Raw genomic sequence first — 19,273 nt, 5'->3', positions numbered from 1 at the left:
TTCCTGGCAAGTCAGGCTAGCCCTGCATTGCTCACCACAGGGCCTGTCCCCATCAGCAAAAGGGTTGTGATGACAATCAGCTGAGCTGGTGCTGCTATAGTCCGTAGATGGCAAGGCCCCAAGAGAAATTTTATTTCTTGGAAGTGTGGGAAGAGGTGGATAGATCTTGGAGGCAGGCATATAGCTCCTGGCTTCTCATTTTTCTTCAACCCAGGAGAACCTAGAAGGGCTTATGGTAGCTTTCACTATCCATAGGCACATAACTATGGATCCAGTCGAGTGTGTGTACCCACAGCTATTTCCTACTGTTACATTTGCTTTTAAGGGCCTTAGTTATATAAAATAATTTATGTCTAGGAGAGAGAATCAAAGGACCAGTTACAGGGTTGGCAAGAAGCAGGGTTTACAGGTTTGGGCTGGTCTTTCTTTGAGGGGTTTTGATGAGGCTGTCCATAGATATGGCAAGAGCCATACCTCGTGAAGATGTGACATACTGGTCTGCCTGGCTGTGCATTGACAGCCCCTTATCCTCCTAGGAACTGCCCCTTAACCACCTGCCTCAGCTCCTGCTCTACACTTCCTTCACCCTTACCAGGTCACTTCTACATAGTCTGGTGGGCTTTATGGATCTGCCACACTTGGGGCCCCACAGCAAGGGCTGCAGCTGTGGCACATTTGTATGGAGCATGGGCCAGAAAGGAAACAGGTTCTGAAGCCAGGGGAAGAGCTGAGAGGTTTCTTTCAATGTGAGCTCCAGCTTCCTGGCAGACAGGACAAAGGCGTTTCTGCATTCTTTTCCCAGAAAGGCTAAACTTCTCTGCATGAGGACATATTCACATAGGACCTGCTCTAGGGCAATGGGAGGTTGCTATGGCCTATCCTTAGCAACCAGCCCAGGCAACAAGAGATAATCTTCCTTAGGACCCAACAGATGCAAGAGTGAGAAAGTGTTCCCACTCTGGGCTGGGGGGGGTGGGAGGGAAGAGGGAGGGACCGCTGGCCACTTCCCACAGCCATTCTCCCCTTTGTGACTGACCACATGTTGGTGGCAAGATGTTGACAACGTGGGTAAAGAATGAGGCAAGACTGGCTACACCCACATCTAAGTGTCTGCCAAACCATGGGTCTGCACAGCTTGATGGCCCAAGACCAGCAGTGGAGACTGCCAGGAGGCATGTGTTGGTAGCATTTAATGGAGGCATATCTATGACAATAAATACTTGGGGGAGGGGGGCATCTCTGCTGACTTCCTTCTGGAAACCAGACCCAGCTCAGCTTGGCTTCCCTGTGAACTGAGAATAAACCACAGGGCTCTTAACTCCAGACCTACCATCACTGGTGCCCATTTGTGAGCTCACTGCCAGAATTCCTTATAGACTAAGGTGAGTTGTTTATCCTGGGCAGTAATTCTGGCAAGCTGCCTTCTTCCTAGAGAAAGGTCCTGATAACATGACCCAAAGCTGAATCCACGACACACAGACCACAGGAGCCAGGCTGAGCCTTCCAAAGCCCATGCCTGACCACAAGGCCATACTCCCAGCCTCGCTTCACTGCTGGATAGAATTCATTTCAAAGCCCTGGCCTTCTACTCAGAAGAGGATAACAGCTGAAGGCAGGGGTCCTGTTTCACTATGAGACCTGTCTCATTCTCAATAAAATAAGCAGTCCTTCCTGCACCTTTTGGCTCTCTCAGGAAGCTCTGAGCACCCTGGAGGTTGGCCCTAAAGGTATGACCACTCTGCATGCACAGGTGTGGTCAGGACAGTCCGCAGTGCACCAAGCAGGCAGCTTATCATGTTCCATACTGGTGGGCGCTCAGATGTCTGCACCCAGCTCTGCACACTGCTTGTCAGAGATGTGGGAGGCCAGAGAGTCTATGATGTCCAGTAATAGCTGCTGGCTGAGGGACCGTAGTGTGGGCAGCTTGGAGACCTGCACAAATGACCAAAACAAGATGGAATTACACTCATGTAAGGGTCAGGGCAGGCAGCTGAGTCTTGTTAGAGCCCAAGCTGCTCAGAGCTGGGGGCTGGCTCGGAAGCGTAGTGGCCTGAGTAGTGGCCTGTGCATAGGCAGCTCTGCTTTGGCTCAGCCCCTGGCCCACACCCACTGGGGCCTGACAAGGGAGAGCAACTCTGAGGACCAGAGTGGGACTGACCTTGGTGAACTGGTGCACAATAATGTGCAGACAGTGCCGCTTCATGTCCAGTGCCTGCGTCTTGTCAGCTGCCTCCAGGATCTGCAATGGCAAGAATCTAAAACACCACCCCAACTCACCTATCCTCAATGGGGAGGCGAGACCCAAGGGCACCAGGGGTGCTACCTGCAGCACGTTCTGCACAGTTACATTCATCTCCAGGTTCTGCTTACAATATGCCTGCAGCCGGTTGTTGTAGAAGCCGTAGTAATAGGGGGCCGCAAACAGGTAGCTATGGGTGGGTTAAGGAGCTGCCAGCCAAAAGAAGCCCATCCAACTACTACTTCCCATCATCCCCTGGGAGGGTACTGCCTGACCCCTACACTCAGCTACCCCAGTCCTCCAATCCAGGGAGCAAGCCAGAAACTCTGGCTTCTGGCTTGCTCTATAAACAACTTCTGAACCACTCAAAGGCTCAGAGAACCTAATCAAGATTTAAACAAAGCCAGGCACTGGTGGCTCACACCAGTAATCCTAGCTACTCAGGAGCCTGAGATCTGAAGATCAAGGTTTGAAGCCAGCCCAGGCAGAAAAGTCCCGTGAGACTCTTATCCCCAATTAACTACTCAAAAACCAGAATTGGCGCTGTGGCTCAAAGTGGGAGAGTGCTAGCCTTGAACAAAAGAGCTCAAGGACAGTGCCTAGGCCCTGAGTTCAAGCCCCAAGACTGACCAAAAATAAAAAAAAAAGATTTAAACAAAAACCCTCTGCTTCCTATATATACATTTACAGAGACACAATAGCCAGATGGGTACCCTTGCACCATGTTCAAACTCCACTGAAATGAAGGATGAGAAATGACTTGTCTGTTCTCCTGGCACACAGAATAACTGACCCATTGTTCCATCCATCCTGGCTACAAACCCCTCCTGGCTAGCTGCTTTCAGGGCCCTTAGGAAACACTAGGCTCAGCACCAGGCACTGGAAAATCCTCCAAAGTGAGGCACTAGACCATAATCGCCTTGCAAAACAGGACAGCTGGATCCTGAAGGGCTCAGGTGGGCTATAATTTCCTCCCTGATGACCTAGGAGCACCCTCAGGGTATAAGGATGCAGTGAGTCCTCGGGTGGCATGTTGACCTCGCCATAGTAAATGTAGCGCAGCATGGACTCAAAGGCCTGCCTGCTGGGCACCATCTCCCCAATGGAGATGTTCACCTGCCCATCCTCGGGCATGAAGGACCGGAACATAGCCTCAAAGTAACTGCAAATAGGGTGAAACACATTCAAGTCTTAGGTGAGCAAAGCCAGCCTCTTGACCCTACCCTCCTCCCCACCCTCCCTCACAGGCCCTCAACCCACCTAGAGCGAGCAGCTAGGATGGCCTTGTGGGCTGGCCTTGGGTGGCCATCTAGCAGCAGTGTGATGTCACAGAACTCTGCACCTGCTCCCTCCAGATATGCCTTCATGTCCTGGATTAGAGATGTGCCTAGGGGATGTGGAGAGACCTAAGCAAGTGGCCCTACTCTCCAACAGATCTTGAGTTATGGGGCTGATTTGTATTCCAGCCTGAAGTCACCATGGGCACCATCTCTCCACACTGCCCATGTTGTTGCCCGGCACAAAGCTTCTCCAGGCCAGAATGTGCCACCCGCTTCCATTCTCTTCTTCCCTCAGCCTCTCAGGTTGACTAAAGCAGCCCCCAACATGGCCTTTAGACCTGCCACCTATAAATCTACAACATGGCCCTCTGTGCCCTCCTTCCAGCTTCATGCTGGGCTTCCAGGCCATCAGTGTTCTGTGGCCACTCCAGGTGTCACCAAAAGCCAGTGGTCAGCACAGGCTCCAAGGGGAAGGAGGAAGGAGTCTGTGGTTTACCTTCCAAATTGGGTAAAGAGAAATAAGAGGAGCAATCACACCTGACTCTCCAGCTAGAGCACTACCCAGGTCACCCCCAGAAATGGTTTGCTGGTAGTCTGCTCTGGAAAGCCTTGTGGGTTTGAGGGTTCTTCAAAGAAAACTGCAGTGCCCTTGTACCCAGAAACACTTGGGGCACAGTCACCCCCTGACCCAAGGGCCTGACAGGTAGGTGGCTCTTTATGGTTCCTTAGTTCCTACCCAAGATGAACACCATCCCTCCCAAATTCCAGGACAGAAACAGGGGTTACTTACCGATGTCCACAGGCTGATCTGAAGGGGTGCGAGGGGGTGGCTGCTGCTTCCGCCGCACAATCTCCACAATCAGTGGGGATGAGAGGTGCTCAAACTCCTTCATCATGATCACCTGGTTGAAGTGGGACTCCTTCACCACGAAGTTCAGGCAGTGCTCCTGGGACAGACAGGCCCAAGCAGGCAAGCAGGATCAGGCCAAGGGACACAAGCTAGGCGGGGAGCTTGCAAATGGGGAGCAGGTTAAGGACTCGATGTGAGTACTTCTCCCTCCCTCCAAGGGGAGCCCAGGCCGGTGGGCACTCCAGCTGCACCTTGAGCTGTCCCAGCTGTAGCCTGGCAGCACTTTCACACACAACCAGCACATTCTGCAGGTCCACAGAGGCCTCAATATACTGGCGACACAGCTGCTCTAGGCGGCTTAGCTGGAAGCTCAGGGCCAGTTTGTACACGTCCATGATGAGCAGCACATCTTCCACATGGCCTACACACAAGAGTCCTTGAGAGGCCTGGAGCGGAGGGCCTGGGAATAGGGCCCAGAGCTTCCTCCTTAGATGAGTGTGGGACAGAGCTGCTAGTGGCAGCTGGGCCATTTTCCAGCTGCTGTGATCTGAGGTGATAATGGTGACAGAGCCTGTACTTAGAGGGTCCCATCTAGGCCTAGGAGCACCTTGCCTCCCACTCTGCTGACCACTCCCACCCACAGCCCACTCAGACCTTTTCGTGGGTACTTGATCTTGTCAGTGTAGAGGAACTGCATGAGCACCTCAAAGGGCTGGGCCTCGGCCTCCCGGATGGCCACTCGTAGCAGGGGTGGATGTGTCCCCCCTATGGCTGCACCAGAGACCTCCTTGGGAGTCAAGGTCACCTCCTCCTCCAGCTTCTGAGGGGAAGAAGGAACTCAAGAATACCCAAGGACCAACAGATACAGCTATCCCAGCCAAGGGGGATCAGGGAAGAACTCACCTGGGCCAGCCACTCTCGTGCCTGAACGATCTTCCTGCGAAGCCAGCGGCTTCGTGCAGTAACAATGGCCACATGGCCCTGCACACACTCCTCCTTCTAGAGGAAGGAAAATGTGTGGATGAAGGGCACAGGACCCTGCCCCAGGGGGGCACCTCTGGAGGGCCAGGTTTGCCTCTGAGAACCCATGCTCCCACCCTGTAGGCATAGGAAGGGCACCCACCTCCCCCAGCACGAACTCCACGTCACAGAATTGCCGGCTCTCCCACAGCCGCCCATAGTCTTCATGCAGCGTGCACTTAGGGTAACAGGAGAACTGTGGAAGAAGACCCCAGTGTTGCCTGTGTGTTGTCACCGACGACAGGGTCAGGAGACAAGGCAGGCCTTACTGGGGGGAGAGGGAGCAGGACTGTCCCCTCTGTCCTGGGTGAAGAGGGGTTCCCACTACCACACTTGCCTTCAAGGGCCCAGGCTTTGGCAGGGCTACGCTGTCTCCACTCTGTACCTGGACCCAGGAACTCATACTGGCCCCGTCCCACATCCCATCTCTCCAGAGGACTGTCCCTGGCACCATTGTTTTCTGGGACCCCTGCCCTGACCACCTTCTCCTCTAAACCTAGTAAGGGGCTGCCAAGGGAAGCCTCTGCCATGTCCTCTGGGGCCAGGGGGGGCGGTGCTTGAAGCCCCCACTTGGCCTGGCTCCCTCTACTGTTTCTGCTCAGAACTCTCTGTGTGCCCTGACCCTGCTCTGAAGCTGAGACTACCCCAAGTGTCACCTCAGTCTGGAATCCCCCACCCCACTACAGACCTCTCAGAGAAGCTTCTGTCTTCCAGGTTAGGCCAGCAACAAGCACCATGGCACAAGTCCACTTCCACCTTCCCACCCTCTAGGCCTCCTTCATTCCCTATCACTGGGGTCCGGCTACCCCAGCAGCCCCTATAGATCCATAAGCTGCACACCTGAAACCTGTACATCTCCCCACTCCGGATGTTGTTGTCCACCGTCCCCCCAAAGATGTACATGGCATCAGAGATGACAGCAGCCGCATGGAAGAGCCTCCCACTGGGCAACTGGGGAAGAAAACATAGAAGACAAAGGGTAAGGCAAGTGTCAGCAATAGGGCTGGCTGGAGCCATGTGAATGGGGATATGTCTCCACCTGGCGGCAAAGAGCCCAAGCCCTGGGGCAGATGGGCTATGAAGACCCCACAGTGAGCAGAATACCAGCCCAGGCTGCTGCTCTGGCCCCAGATAGCAAAGAACAGATCCCAGGGCCCTGGTTTGTCCATCAGGACTTGGCCTCAAAGAGCTATGCCTGTTTCACTCTGCAGACCACGCCCCCGCCATCAAGCATGTGTGGGCTTTGAACTGGATTTCCATTTGTGGGAAGTTGATCACATCCTTCTGCAGAGGTTGATGGAGCTTGTGCTAGGGTCCCCAAGCCTTACTTCTGATGCTGGCTGGGCAGGTTGCTTAGCTGAAGTAGTACCAAAATCCAAACCAAACACATCTCGGGACTTCTTGAAGCCACCTCGCTCCTCAGAGGTCAGGGTAGGAAGTTCCTCGGAAGCAGAAGCCCGCTCAGGTACCTCAGCCCCACCAACCTGGTGGCAAGAGAAAGGCAGGAGGTCAGGAGACAGTCAGCAAGGGTCATGAAGAGGAGCCACAGGCGGAAGGATGCAAGACAGCAACACAGGAGAGGATGAGGGAGATTATTACACACCAGGTTGTAGGAATGTAAAGGCAAGAGGACTGAGGGACAGAGCCTCAAGGATTCTGGCTCTACTTTTCTAGGACTTTCTGGAGCCTGGGATGGAAGTCATCAGTTTCCAGTCAGTAGGTCAGGACCCCCACCCCATCCCTCTACCCTGCCAGGAACTCCTACCCCAACACCTGTAGCTTGGCAACACGCACCTCACTGTCAGAGCTAGGCTGCACCACTTCCCAGGTCTGGAAGTCCACATCATAGCAATGCAACTCGTTAGGCAGTGTGTTGTCAGCTGCACCCCCAAACACATAGAGGTGGCGGTCAAAGGCTACCATAGTGTGACCATACCGCCGCTGTGGGGGTGGCGGGGAGCCCCGGAGCAGGTGCTCAGTAGGGATGCGTGTCCACCTAGGAGAACATGATTATGAATCAGTACTGGCATAAAGGCTCTGCTTCCTCCTGCATACTCCCTACTACAGGCCCCCTCTGAAGTCTATCTGTGGTCTCTGTAGAGACCAGCCCAGGGTACAAAGAAGGCCTGAAGCTATACCCTTTGTCAGATGTGTGTGCCCAGAATCCCTTGCCCTATTTATTTAGCTCTGCAACCACCCCTTCCCAGCTTCGTACAGCCCACTATGGCTCAGTGTCAGGAAGTGTGAGGCTTTGGAACACTTTGGAACTCTGGCCCAGGCTCTATCTTGCTGAACCATAGCTATACTCAGAGGGGCCTGCAGGGGGTGCCACATATCCCTACTCCAGGCTGAATGTTCCTGTTGTTTGTGGGAGCTTGGGAAAACAAGACAAAAATGACTGCCAGACATAGGTATGAGCATTAATGAAGCTCCACTCGAAATCAGAACACTCACGTCTTATCCTTGAATTCAAACTGGAAGAGGTTGTTGGTTATCTTGGCTCCACTCTGTCCTGAGAACACAAACATCTTGTCCCTGCACACCGCTACAGGGAAGTTGCAGCAAGATGGTGGAATCTCACCACTCTGGGCTACCTGGGGTAGGGGGTGTAGTTCAGCCAGGGCCTTACGGGACCTTGGCTCACACTTCCATGTTCTTTTTCTTAGCTTTTTCACTCTAGGCCTCAGTGCTGTCCCTGAACTTTTTTGCTCAAAGCCAGCACTCTTCCACTTGAGGCACAGCTCTGTTTCAGGCTTTTTGCTGATTAATTGGACATAATCTCACAGACTTTTCTGTCCTGGCTGGCCTCGAATGGAAATCCTCATATCTCAGTAGTTAGGACTATAGGTCTACAGGTGTGAGCCACTGGGGTGAGCCCAGCTGGGAACGTTATTGTTAAAACTTCTTTTGTAAATGCAGGTTCACAGACTCATATTTTGCTGAATGGCTAGTAGTCCCACCTCAGCCACTTCATGGGCCCACCTTAGAGCTGAAATCATCAGAGCCTAAAATCAATGTTTTTCCAAGGGAAAGAAGGCAGTGAGCAGGACAATGGATGGCACGCTGCTCTTATTATGTTCAAATAGGAGTGAATGAACGCTGAGTGTTGGTGGCTCACACCTATAATCCTAGCCACCCAGAAGACTGAGATCTGAGGATCACAATTGAAAGCCAGCCCAGTCAAGAAAGTTTGTGAGACTCTTGTCTCCAATTAAGCACCAAAAAGCCAGAAGTGGAGCTATGGCTCAAGTGGAAGAGTACTAATCTTAAGCAAAAAAGCTCAGGGACAGCACTGAGGCCTAGAGTTCAAGTCCCTGGACAGGCAGGCATACACACACATCTACACACTCACACACACACACACACACACACACACACGCACGCATGCACGCGCGCGCACACACACACACACACACACACACACACACACACACACATGCGCAAGTGGATTAGCCCAAGATTACATCTGTTCATCACATTTGGCACTGTGCTTGTCCAGGGCTCAAAGAGCCCCCATCTTCCCACCCCAGTGCTGCTAGTGACATTGCACCCTGAACCCCAGAACTGCTGTCTTTAGTCATCACCCAATTGCTGTTAGGGGTGTAGGCTAGGAGGACATTAGGGAAGGAGGAAGGCTTCATTTTGGCAAAGGGAAGAAACAATCTCGGCCACACGGCACTTGGTTTCCAATGCCCCCTCATCCATGTCTATACTATGACTCCCTTACCTCCTCCCAACACGTGAGTTCACGGTCCTGGAGGCCAATTGTCCACATGTCGTTCAACCTACATCATGACAAACAGATTAAGATCCTTTAGGTTTGGCTGTCAGGTGGGTCTGGGCCTGGCCAGGAGGGATGTGGGTCAGGAGACTGCTGTGTAGCCACGAGGGAGGAACATCAATGGGAAGAGAGGCACTTCATGAGAGCCATGCCATGCCAGGTCCTCTGCACATCCTGGACAGAATGAAACAAGGCTAGCCCCTACTCAGTTGTCCTCTCAGGGTAGGGAGACATGAATGGACAGCACAACTGAATCTGCTACTTTGGAAATCAGAAATAAATACTCCAGTAAAATGAACTTTTGAAATAAGGAAGAAAATATCTCTAACAAAGCAGAAATCTAGGGCTGGGGCTAAAACCCACTGCTGCTGTATCTCCAACTTGCTGGACCCTCTGAGTTCCTCCTCCTAAAGGTCTGGAGTATCCTCATCCCAGTGGGTCCTCACTCAAGGGACCCTAGGGTTGGCTAGGGCTTCACTCACTAGACTCACAGTTATTTGCCCTAAAATCTCTTCCTTCCATAACCCTTCCTGAGAAACCCCAAAATGATGCTCAAAATTGATAAGCCAACCTTCCCAGTTGGAGCCCTTGAATGCCAAGGAGATTGACTCTGCCCAACAGTACATTCAGAGATGGGTAAATAGGTCAAGTCACTGCCTACCTGGCATTGCCATCATAGCCAGCGAAGACCCACAGCTTGTCACTGTACACAGTGGCCCCATGGGCTGATCTGGCAACAGGCAACCTGCAGCACAAAGGAGAAAGTAAGAAAGGATGTTTGCAGGAGAGGCCAGATGTGCGCCACATGGGCATAGAGCCCCATGTGGTAGCATAGAGGCCACAAATGAGCAGGTGGAACCACATCCGCCTGACTGGGGAAACAAGCAAGAGCACCAAATATTGATTTCATGAAGTCTGAGTAGCAGCTGAATAAAATATTCAGATGTAGCTGGACACTCAGTAGCTCACACCTGAAACTCTAGCTACTCATGAGATTGACATCTGAGGATCGTGGTTCAAAACCAGCCTGGGCAGGAAAGTCTGTGACACTTTTTTGTGTGTACCAGTCCTGGAGCTTGAACTCAGGGCCTGGACACTATCCCTGAGCATTTTTTGCTCAAAGCTAATGCTTTACCACCTGAGCCGCAGTTCCACTTAAAACTTGTTGGGAGTGGGCTGGGAAGGTGGCTCAGTGGTAGAGTACTTGCCTTGCATGTATGAGGCCCTCAGCACCACATAAGCAAAAAGAAAAAAAGCCGGAAGTGGCACTGTGGCTCAAGTGGTAGAGTGCTAGCCTTGAGCTGAAGAGCTGAGGGACAGCGCCCAGGTCCAGAGTTCAGGCCCCATGACCGGACCAAAAAAAAAAAACAAAAACAAAAACTTGTTGGGAGTTTATTGGAGATAAGAGTCTTACAGACTTTTCTGCCCAAGCTGGCTTCAAGCCACAATCCTCAGATCTCAGCCTCCTGAGTAGCTAGGATTACAGGTATGAGCCACCAACACTCAACTTAATTCTGTGAGAATCTTACCTGCAACTAACCACAATAAATAAATAAAATAAAATAAACCTGGAAGTGGTGTTATACTCAAGTGGTAGAGTGCTAGTCTTGAGCAAAAAACAAAACAAAAGCTAAAGCTTTGAGTTCAAGCCCCAGCACAAGAATAAATAAATTAAATTAAATAAATTCAGATGTAGGACTGGGATGTGACTCAATAGTAGAGCACTACCTAGCATGTGAGGAACTGAGCTGAATCCCCAGCACTGGTGGAAAAAAAAAAAGAAGATGCCCATACAGACACAACATCTATTCCCATCTGGGTCTCTTCTGAAAGAAGAGGATCTACAGAGAGCAGGGAACAGAAGTAGGTAGTGAGAACTAGTGTTTATCACTCTTTCCTGTCTGCTGAGTGCTCTTGTGTGTCTCCCAGCCTCAGGCTGTTAAGTACGACAACAAAGTCTCTTACCGCCCTTCAATTTTCCACTCTGTCCACTGACCAGTTGCAAACTTGTATTCAAAGAGGTCATTTTTATTCTTCAAGTTAGAATTGGAATAAATGTCTCCAGTGTAGCCTCCTAGGTAGAGAGAGAGCAAGAGTCACATCCCAAACACTGCCAAAGTCTTCAAATACCAGGTCCTGGGGCCACAGAAAACTCACAAACTGAGACTCCATGCACAAATCTATTGGAAACAACTGCTTACCTGCAGCCCTGCCTATGCTGGACTCTGGAGACCCAGAGTTGAGCAGGATACCATGTCATGCCCCAGCCACCACAACCCTGGGAGCTCGGGACCAATGAGGAAAAGGACCTCCCACCCAGCACAGGAATTCAGAGCAGGCCAGTGGACCGAGCAGAGGGGACAGAGAACACGTGCCAGACATAGAACATGAAGATACCATGTTGGGAGGGGTTGGCAGGAAGACAGGGTATCTGCAGGCCCAGGAAAGGCAAAATGCTACTCACCAAAGACAAACATACTGCTCCCATAGACAACAGCTGAGTGGTGATAGCGGGGCGCTGGTGGGGTACCAGTTGTAAAGGCTCTAGAGTAGTTACAAGGGCCAAGTCAGCAGAGGTCAGCTAGATGGTCCATGCCCCACCCCCCAAGGGATGCCCCTTCTCTCCCCTTCTGGCTTTCTGGCTTCCATTTATTTGTTTGTTTATTGTTGGTCATGGAGCATGAACTCAGGGTATGGGTGCTGTCCCTGAGCTTTTTTGCTCAAAGCTAGTGCTCTCACACTTTGAGCCACAGCTCCACTTCTGGTTTTCTGGTGGTTAATTGGAGATAAGAATCTCAAGGACTTTCCTGCCTGGGCTGTCTTTGAACCAGGATCCTCAGATCTCAGCCTTCTGGGTAGCTAGGATTACAGGCATTAGCCACCAGCCCCTGGCCCTTTTATTTATTTTCACTCTTTGAAATAGGGTTTTACTATGGTGCCCAGCCTGGTCACACAAACTTGTGGGCTTAAGTCATCCTCCAATCTCATACTCCCAGGTCACTGGGACTACAGAATGCACAACAGATACTTTATGTTTTCAAAGGTGATAGTTTCCATTATAAAAACTTCTGAAATATCAATATGAAAAGAATCAAAGCAACAGGCATTAAACTCTTAGAAAATCCCATTGCCAAAAACCACTACTAGCCAGGCGTTGGTGACTCACATCTATAATCCTAGCTACTGAGAAGGCCAATATCTGAGGATCTTGGTTCAAAGTCAGCCTGGGCAGGAAAATCTCAGGATCAGCATACACAAATTACTACCAATACCTGGAGGTAAAAGATCCATACTTCTCCCTCCATATTTATGAGTCTGAGAATTTAATTTTTCTGGTAGGCAAGCATTTTACCATTTCAGCCACACCCATCCCTTTTTGTTTTTGTTTTTGGTTTTTTTTGGCGGTTGTGGGGCTTGAACTCTGGGCCTGGGTGCTTGTCCCTCAGCTCTTCAGCTCAAGGCTAGCACTCTACCACTTGAGCCACAGTGCCACTTCCGGCTTTTTTTCTTTTTGCTTATGTGGTGCTGAGGGCCTCATACATGCAAGGCAAGTACTCTACCACTTGAGCTACAGCACCACTTCCAGTTTTCTAGTGGTTTATTGGAGATAGGAGTCTCACGGTCTCTCCTGCCTGGGCTGGCTTTGAACCGCGATCCTCAGATCTCAGCCTCCTGAGTAGCTAGGATTACAGGCGTGAGCCACCAGCACCCGGCTGCCCTTTTTGGTTTTTGAGCTTTTCAATTAAGGTCTTGCATTATTGTTACTGCAAACTGTGATTCTCCTGTTTCTAATCTCTGGGGAATTTTCAAATTTTCTAATTCTTTTGCCAGTCCTGGGGCTTGAACTCAGGGCTCGAATGCTGTTTCTGAGCTTTTTTTTTTTTTTTTTGTCAGTCACAGGACTTGAACTCAGGGCCTGGGCACTGCCCATGAGGTTTTTTTGCTCAAGGCTAGTGTTCTACCACTTTGAGCCACAACTCAATTTATAGTTTTCAGGTGTTAATTGGAGATAAGAGTCTCATAGACTTTCTTTGCTCAAGGTTATTGCTCTACCAAATGAGCTACAGCTCTACTTCTTGTTTTGTCCAAGTTAACTGAAGATAAGAGTCTTACTGACTATCCTGCCTGGGCCGGCTTTCAAACAGTGATCTTCAGATCTCAGCCTCCTGAGTTGTTTGAATTACAGGCATGAGCCACTGGTACCAGCTTCTGTTTTTTTTTTCTTTTTTTTTTTTTTTTTTGTCCACTGTGGAGCTTTAACTCTGGGCCTAGACACTGTCTCTGAGCTTTTCAGCTCAAGATGAGAGCTCTACTACTTGAGCCACAGCACCACTTCCAGTTTTCTGATGTTAATTGGAGATAAGAGTCTCACAGACTTTCCTGCCAGGGCTGGCTTTGAACCAAGATCCTCAAATCTTAGCCTCCTGACTAGCTAGGATTACAGGCATGAACTACTGGCACCTGGCTTGCCCAAATTTTTTTTTTTTTTTTTTTTTTTTTGTGGTCGGTCGTGGGGCTTGAACTCTAGGCTTGGGTGCTGTCCCTCAGCTCTTCAGCTCAAGGCGAGCACTCTATTGCTTGAGCTACAGCGCCACTTCTGGTTTTCAAGTGGTTTATTGGAGATAAGAGTCTCACGGACTTTCCTGCCCGGGCTGGCTTTGAACCTCGATCCTCAGATCTCAGCCTCCTGACTAGCTAGGATTATAGGCATGAGCCACTGGCACCTGGCAATGCCCACAAATTTTTAATGGCAGACATTTTGTAATTTTCATTTGCAGCTAGACCATAAAATATGACTAGGTCTTTCTGCCACCCTAGGATCACTGACCAGGATCATTCTTTGTAGCTATGCCTCATAAGGGCCCTAAATTTTACTTACTGAATTTAAAAAAATTGTACCACTTGATCAGAGTTACTTATTTTCTAGGTTTTATACTTAAGTAATTTCTGTGTATTTGTTTTATGCCAATACTAGGGCTTGAATTCATGGCATAGGCACTGTCCTTGAGCTTTTGTGCTTAAAGGCTAGCACTCTACTACTTGGAGCCACAGTTCCATTTCCAGCTTTTTGTAGTTAATTGGAAATTAGTCTCATGAATTTTCTTGCCCAGGCTAGCTTTGAACTGCAATCCTCAGATTTCAGCCTCCTGAGTAGCTAAGATGATAGGTGTGAATCATTGGTGCCCAACTTCTGCGTGTGTGTGTGTGTGTGTGTGTGTGTGTGTGTGTGTGTGTGTGTGTGTGTGTGTGTGTGTGTGAATCAAATTTTTCTAGCTTCAAAATTCTCCTGCATCAGCCTCCTCAGTGCTGGGATTACAGATGTATACCAGATGTATGCCTGGCTACACTTAAGCAATTTGTGCCAATACCAGACCTTGAACTCAGGGCCTAGGCACAGTTCCTTAGCTTTTCTACTCCAGGCTGGTTCTCTACCACTTGATCCATACATACACTTCCAGCTTTCTGTTGGTTAATTGAACATGTGTCTTGTGGCTTTCCTGCCAGCACTGGCTTTGAAACTTGGTTCTCCGATCTCAGCCTCCTGGATAGCTAGGATTACAGGCATGAGCCACTGGTACTGGTCACTTAAACATTTTTTTTTTTTTGGTCCAGTCGTGGGGCCTGAACTCTGGGCCTGGGCGCTGTCCCTCAGCTCTTCAGCTCAAGGCTAGTGCTCTACCACTTGAGCCACAGCACCACTTCTGGCTTTTTTCTTTTTGCTTATGTGGTACTGAGGAATCGAACCCAGGGCCTCAGGCATGCAAGGCAAGTGCTCTACCACTGAGCCACATTCTCAGGCCCACTTTAACAATTTTTGATAAAGAACTGTGAAGTAAACTGGGTGCCGGTGGCTCACACCTGTAATCCTAGCTACTCAGGAGGTTGAGATCTGAGGATCGCGGTTCAAAGCCAGTCCGGGCAGGAAACTCCGTGAGACTCTTATCTCCAATAAACCACCAGAAAACCGAAAGTGGTTCTGTGGCTCAAGTGGTAGAGAGCTCGCCTTGAGCTGAAGAGTGCAGGGACAGCGCCCAAGCCCAGAGTTCAAGCCCCATGACCGACCAAAAAAAAAAAAAAAAGAATTGTGAAGTATTCACAGTGATTTTTACAACTTAGTCAAAAGTTGGGATGCAGGGCTGGGAAGTTGGCTCAGTGGTAGAGCACTTGCCTTGCATGCCTGAGGCCCTGGGTTCGATTCCTCAGCACCACATAAACAAAAAAGAAAAAACCCAGAAGTGGCACTGTGACTCAAGTGGTAGAGTGCTAGCCTTGAGCTAACAAGCTGAGGGACAGCGCCCAGGCCCAGAGTTCAGGCCCCATGACCGGACCCAAAAAAAAAAAAGCTGGAATACAGTTTGTGGTAGAGCATTTGCTTAGTATGCACAAGACTCTGAATCTGATCCTCAGTGCTGAAAAAGTTACTCATTAAAAGATAGAGCTGGGCGCCAGTGGCTCATGCCTGTAATCCTAGCTACTGAGGAGGCTGAGATCTGAGGACTGCGGTTCAAAGCCAGCCCGGGCAGGAAAGTCCATGAAACTCTTATGTCCAATAAACACTCAGAAAACCAGAAGTGGCACTGTAGCTCAAGTGGTAGAGCGCTCGCCTTGAGCTGAAGAGCTGAGGGACAGTGCTCAGGCCCAGAGTTCAAGCCCCACGACCGACAGAAAAAAAAAAAAAAGTTAGCTGTAGAGGCTGGGAATGTAGCTTAGTGGTAGAGAGCTTGCCTAGCATGCATAAGGCCCTGGGTTCAATTCCTCAGTACTACATAAACAGAAAAAGGCAGAAGTGGTGCTGTGGCTCAAGTGGCAGAGTACTAGCCTTGAGCACAGAGAGGTTCAGGGACAGTGTCCAGGCTCTGAGTTCAAGCCCCAGAACTGGCAACAACAACAACAACAAAAAGTAGTTTTATTATAAAGTTGACTGTGAAAGAAACGGCAGTCACTGCTGCCCAGAGCAGTGTTCCTGGGCAGGAGTGGGGAAGGGTCCTGGATAATTCTGAGCCCTGAAATACTCCTCTGCCAAATGGGGACAATGAGACCTCATCCCAAAGGGCTGTTGGAAATCAAGAGGATATTCTACAGACCAGAGTGTAACAGCACAAAGTATAGGCCTGTGTTCCTGTGTAACTAGATGGTATTGCTTAGGAAGCCCAGTGTTTTCTGCCCCTTCAGCCTAGTAAGTCCCTGTAAACTATGAGCTGCTTCCAGATAGGGCTGCTGAGCTGAGCACAAAGGGAAGCTATCTTTTGCCCAAAGCCACACAGCTGAAGAGGGCATCTGTGGGAGGGTGGTGGAGAGGGTTTATATGTTGTCCACTGCCTGTGTGGGTCTCCTGACAGATGATGGGCCACATGGGGCAAAGACAAGACAGGAAGCACTTCTGCCAGCCTCTTGGTGACATTCTTTACTGGTACAGAATCAATCCTGGAAAAACTCACTAGTCACAGCTCATCCTTGTCCTGATCAGATCTCATAGCAGCCCTCGACTCAAGAGAAGGTCTGGTGATTGAAGGGCTCTGTATGGTCAGAATTTGGGGGTCTACAACTGGACCAAATAGACACCCTCCCTTGGTTAACAGGATTCAAAATAATCTGTACTTGTGTCAGGGACAGACACCCAGGAGAGGGAAAAGAGCACTAAGAAGCTATGGGCTTGACACCCAGGGGCCCTGTCTCTCTTCCATGCTTGTCTCTGGCTCTCCATAATGAGCTAACTCTGTTAAGTCAACCCAGCCTACTACTGGATTCTGGAAGGAATGGCAGAGTCCTGGCTCACAAGGGGGCTGCCTACCTGCACCAAGAGCAGTCCTTCACATCGAACCGTAGAAGATCATTGAGCATTGTCTTTCTGAAAGGCAGCCAGAGAGAAGGTTGCATTGGGTACATATGCTTTGTAGGATATTGTCCCAGGGCATATCCGGGGATATGACCCTGGAGATGGGCACAATATGTACCTGGGGTGGGGGTGGGGGTGGGGTCAGCAGGAACAGCCAGGCTGACTCACTAACTCCTGGACCTAGCCAATGCTAGGCAATCAGCCAATAACCAAAGGACAGAAGTGGTGACCACAAGGAGTCCCCCCCCCAGTTGATGTGGGTACCAGGGCTGCCACACAGCTAGAAGAGAGCACAGACTTTGCCTTAGCAGAGATGATAGATTATAACCAATATCTGTATGTCTTAGAGGACAAATGGAGGTGATCAGAGACTAGGGGCCAGGGAAAGTTCTTACAAAGAACATCAAAAGAGAAGGAAAAAGTATAGGAAGGAGGAAATAGTACAAAAGGCTATGCAGGAGGGTTGAAACTCTAAATGTAGTAAGGCAGTCAGAGTGGCCTGGGGCCACAAAGGGACAGGGCTGAGGAACAGTGAGTGTACAAGTATGTAAGCCTCACTAACAGTCACGAGTCCTGAGCTTTTAATCAAAGAGGTTGGGAGATATCCAGGGTTATGTGCCAAGAAAAAATATATTCTGATTTGCATTCACAAATGTGTCACTGTGCCTGTTCTTAGGTAAAGATTGTGAAGATGGGCTATGTAAGGGAATCAGGCCCTTCTGCCCAATCTGCAAGTCTTGATACAGACCTGAATATCCATCCCATCCCAAGTCAACAACCTCTTCACCACCAGGACCAAGGCTGCAGTGATTTTCCTAGGCTTTGGGCCAGGTACTGGGGCTGAAAGGTGGCACTAGGACTTATGGGTAGGACCAACCCTTAACACAAAGAAACCAGCCACAAGTTAACTGGTGGCAGTTCATGTGAATGGAGTGTGCCCACCAACAGAATATCAGGTCACTTGATCTGCCAGGAGTTTATAGCAATGCAGGAAAAACCTTCATGGATAAGTCAAACATGCAGAAAATAAAACTGTGTTTTCTCTATCATTTGGCTGTAAGGTGCACATGTGGACAAAGTTCAGAGGAAAGGGGTGGAGGGCAGGATCTTATTTTAACTTTTACTATGATCTGAAAGGTAAGTGCAGAGAACCTCACAGATGTAAAAGCTGGCATTTTCAGTGCTTAGCTGATGTCTAGAAGGTCAGCAGTGACGCTCTGCAGGCCGTCTCAGACCACAAGCCTTCTCTCTATAGGGTCTAAAAATCCAGATGCTCACACTCACCCATTGTCTCCACCAAAAACGTAGATGGCATCTTTATATGCCACCACCGTGTGCTTGCTGCGCCTAGAATGAAAGAAAGTGTGGAGAGTACTGAGGCCAGTACCCAAGTGGGCAGCATCCAAAGAACAGGACTGCACATGGGTCTGCCACAGAAGATGGATGACACCTCTCCACTACCAAGATGTGCAGAACAAAACCCTAAATTACTCTCAAGGAACCTACACGTAGGGGTGTCTGACACCACCCTGGATGTCCCACCCCACCGCACAACTTGTTGAACCCAAACGGGAGATACAACAGTTCTAGTATCCTGCCCAGGGTCACCACCTGTGGGACTTCCTCCTCTGCTCCAGCCATCACTCACTAGCCCAATACCAGATCTCACTCCAAACTAACACCTCTGGACCTCGTCCCTAGACCTCGCCCTAAGACCGCCCCAAAAGACATTCCCGCTCCCCGTGCCCGCAGAATTTCCTCCACCTCGCCATACCGGGCACCCACGAACTCGTCGCAGGGTGGGAGGCGCCGCCAGCGATGCACTGTTTCGAAGGGCCCGAAGTTGAGCGTCAGGTACTCAACACTGTCTGAGCAGCTGTGGTCAAAATCCACACTCGGAGCTACTTTGGAGCGTGCCCCACTTGCCAGGGCCCCGGCCCCTATCGGGCCCCCGGAGCCACCCGGCCCAGCCATGTCGGGTCCACTCCGGGCTGGCCACCGGGTCCGCAGGATTTGCGGCCACCGCCCCGGCAGCCCAGAAGAACCACATTTCCCAGCAAGCTCTGCTCTAATGGCGTGGCACTTCCGGCTGGTGTCCCACTTCAGGCATCCTACACTTCCGGATAAGCTTACTAATTAAAGTACTGCGGCCCAGCGCGGAACCTGGCTGCGAGCTTATAACATTCCGGGAAGCCTTTCTGGTCAAGCAAACGCGGCGTCCCAACACTGGGACTTCCCAGAGCCTGCCAGCCTCAGGCCACCTGCG

General features: G+C 50.3%; 1 protein-coding gene across 2 annotated transcripts; it reads right to left on the bottom strand.

The window, feature by feature from the left end:
• Positions 1–1,172: 1,172 nt before the first annotated feature.
• On the bottom strand, positions 1,173–19,090 carry Lztr1 (leucine zipper like post translational regulator 1). 2 transcript variants are annotated; one of them, XM_069994293.1, is made up of 21 exons: positions 18,782–19,090; positions 18,292–18,354; positions 16,963–17,019; positions 11,635–11,714; positions 11,136–11,244; positions 9,832–9,915; positions 9,117–9,174; positions 7,844–7,983; positions 7,184–7,385; positions 6,718–6,873; positions 6,230–6,340; positions 5,493–5,585; positions 5,273–5,368; positions 5,024–5,186; positions 4,621–4,790; positions 4,310–4,466; positions 3,500–3,626; positions 3,252–3,401; positions 2,324–2,429; positions 2,159–2,239; positions 1,173–1,932 (listed from the first exon to the last, which is right to left on the bottom strand). In XM_069994293.1, exons 1-21 carry the CDS (start codon positions 18,979–18,981, stop codon positions 1,816–1,818), a joined length of 2,520 nt encoding a protein of 839 aa, XP_069850394.1. In that variant the 5' UTR covers positions 18,982–19,090; the 3' UTR covers positions 1,173–1,815. The 2 variants fall into 2 exon arrangements, with proteins under 2 accessions (XP_069850394.1, XP_069850393.1); XM_069994292.1 differs by having other exon boundaries at positions 5,024–5,189; positions 18,782–19,086.
• Between the last annotated feature and the right edge of the window lie 183 nt (positions 19,091–19,273).

The sequence above is a fragment of the Dipodomys merriami genome, unplaced genomic scaffold (assembly GCF_024711535.1).
Source record: "Dipodomys merriami isolate MVZ:Mamm:240054 unplaced genomic scaffold, mDipMer1.0.p SCAF_45, whole genome shotgun sequence".
NCBI classification, from domain to species: domain Eukaryota; kingdom Metazoa; phylum Chordata; class Mammalia; order Rodentia; family Heteromyidae; genus Dipodomys; species Dipodomys merriami.
This window is presented reverse-complemented; position numbering and strand designations above follow the sequence as displayed.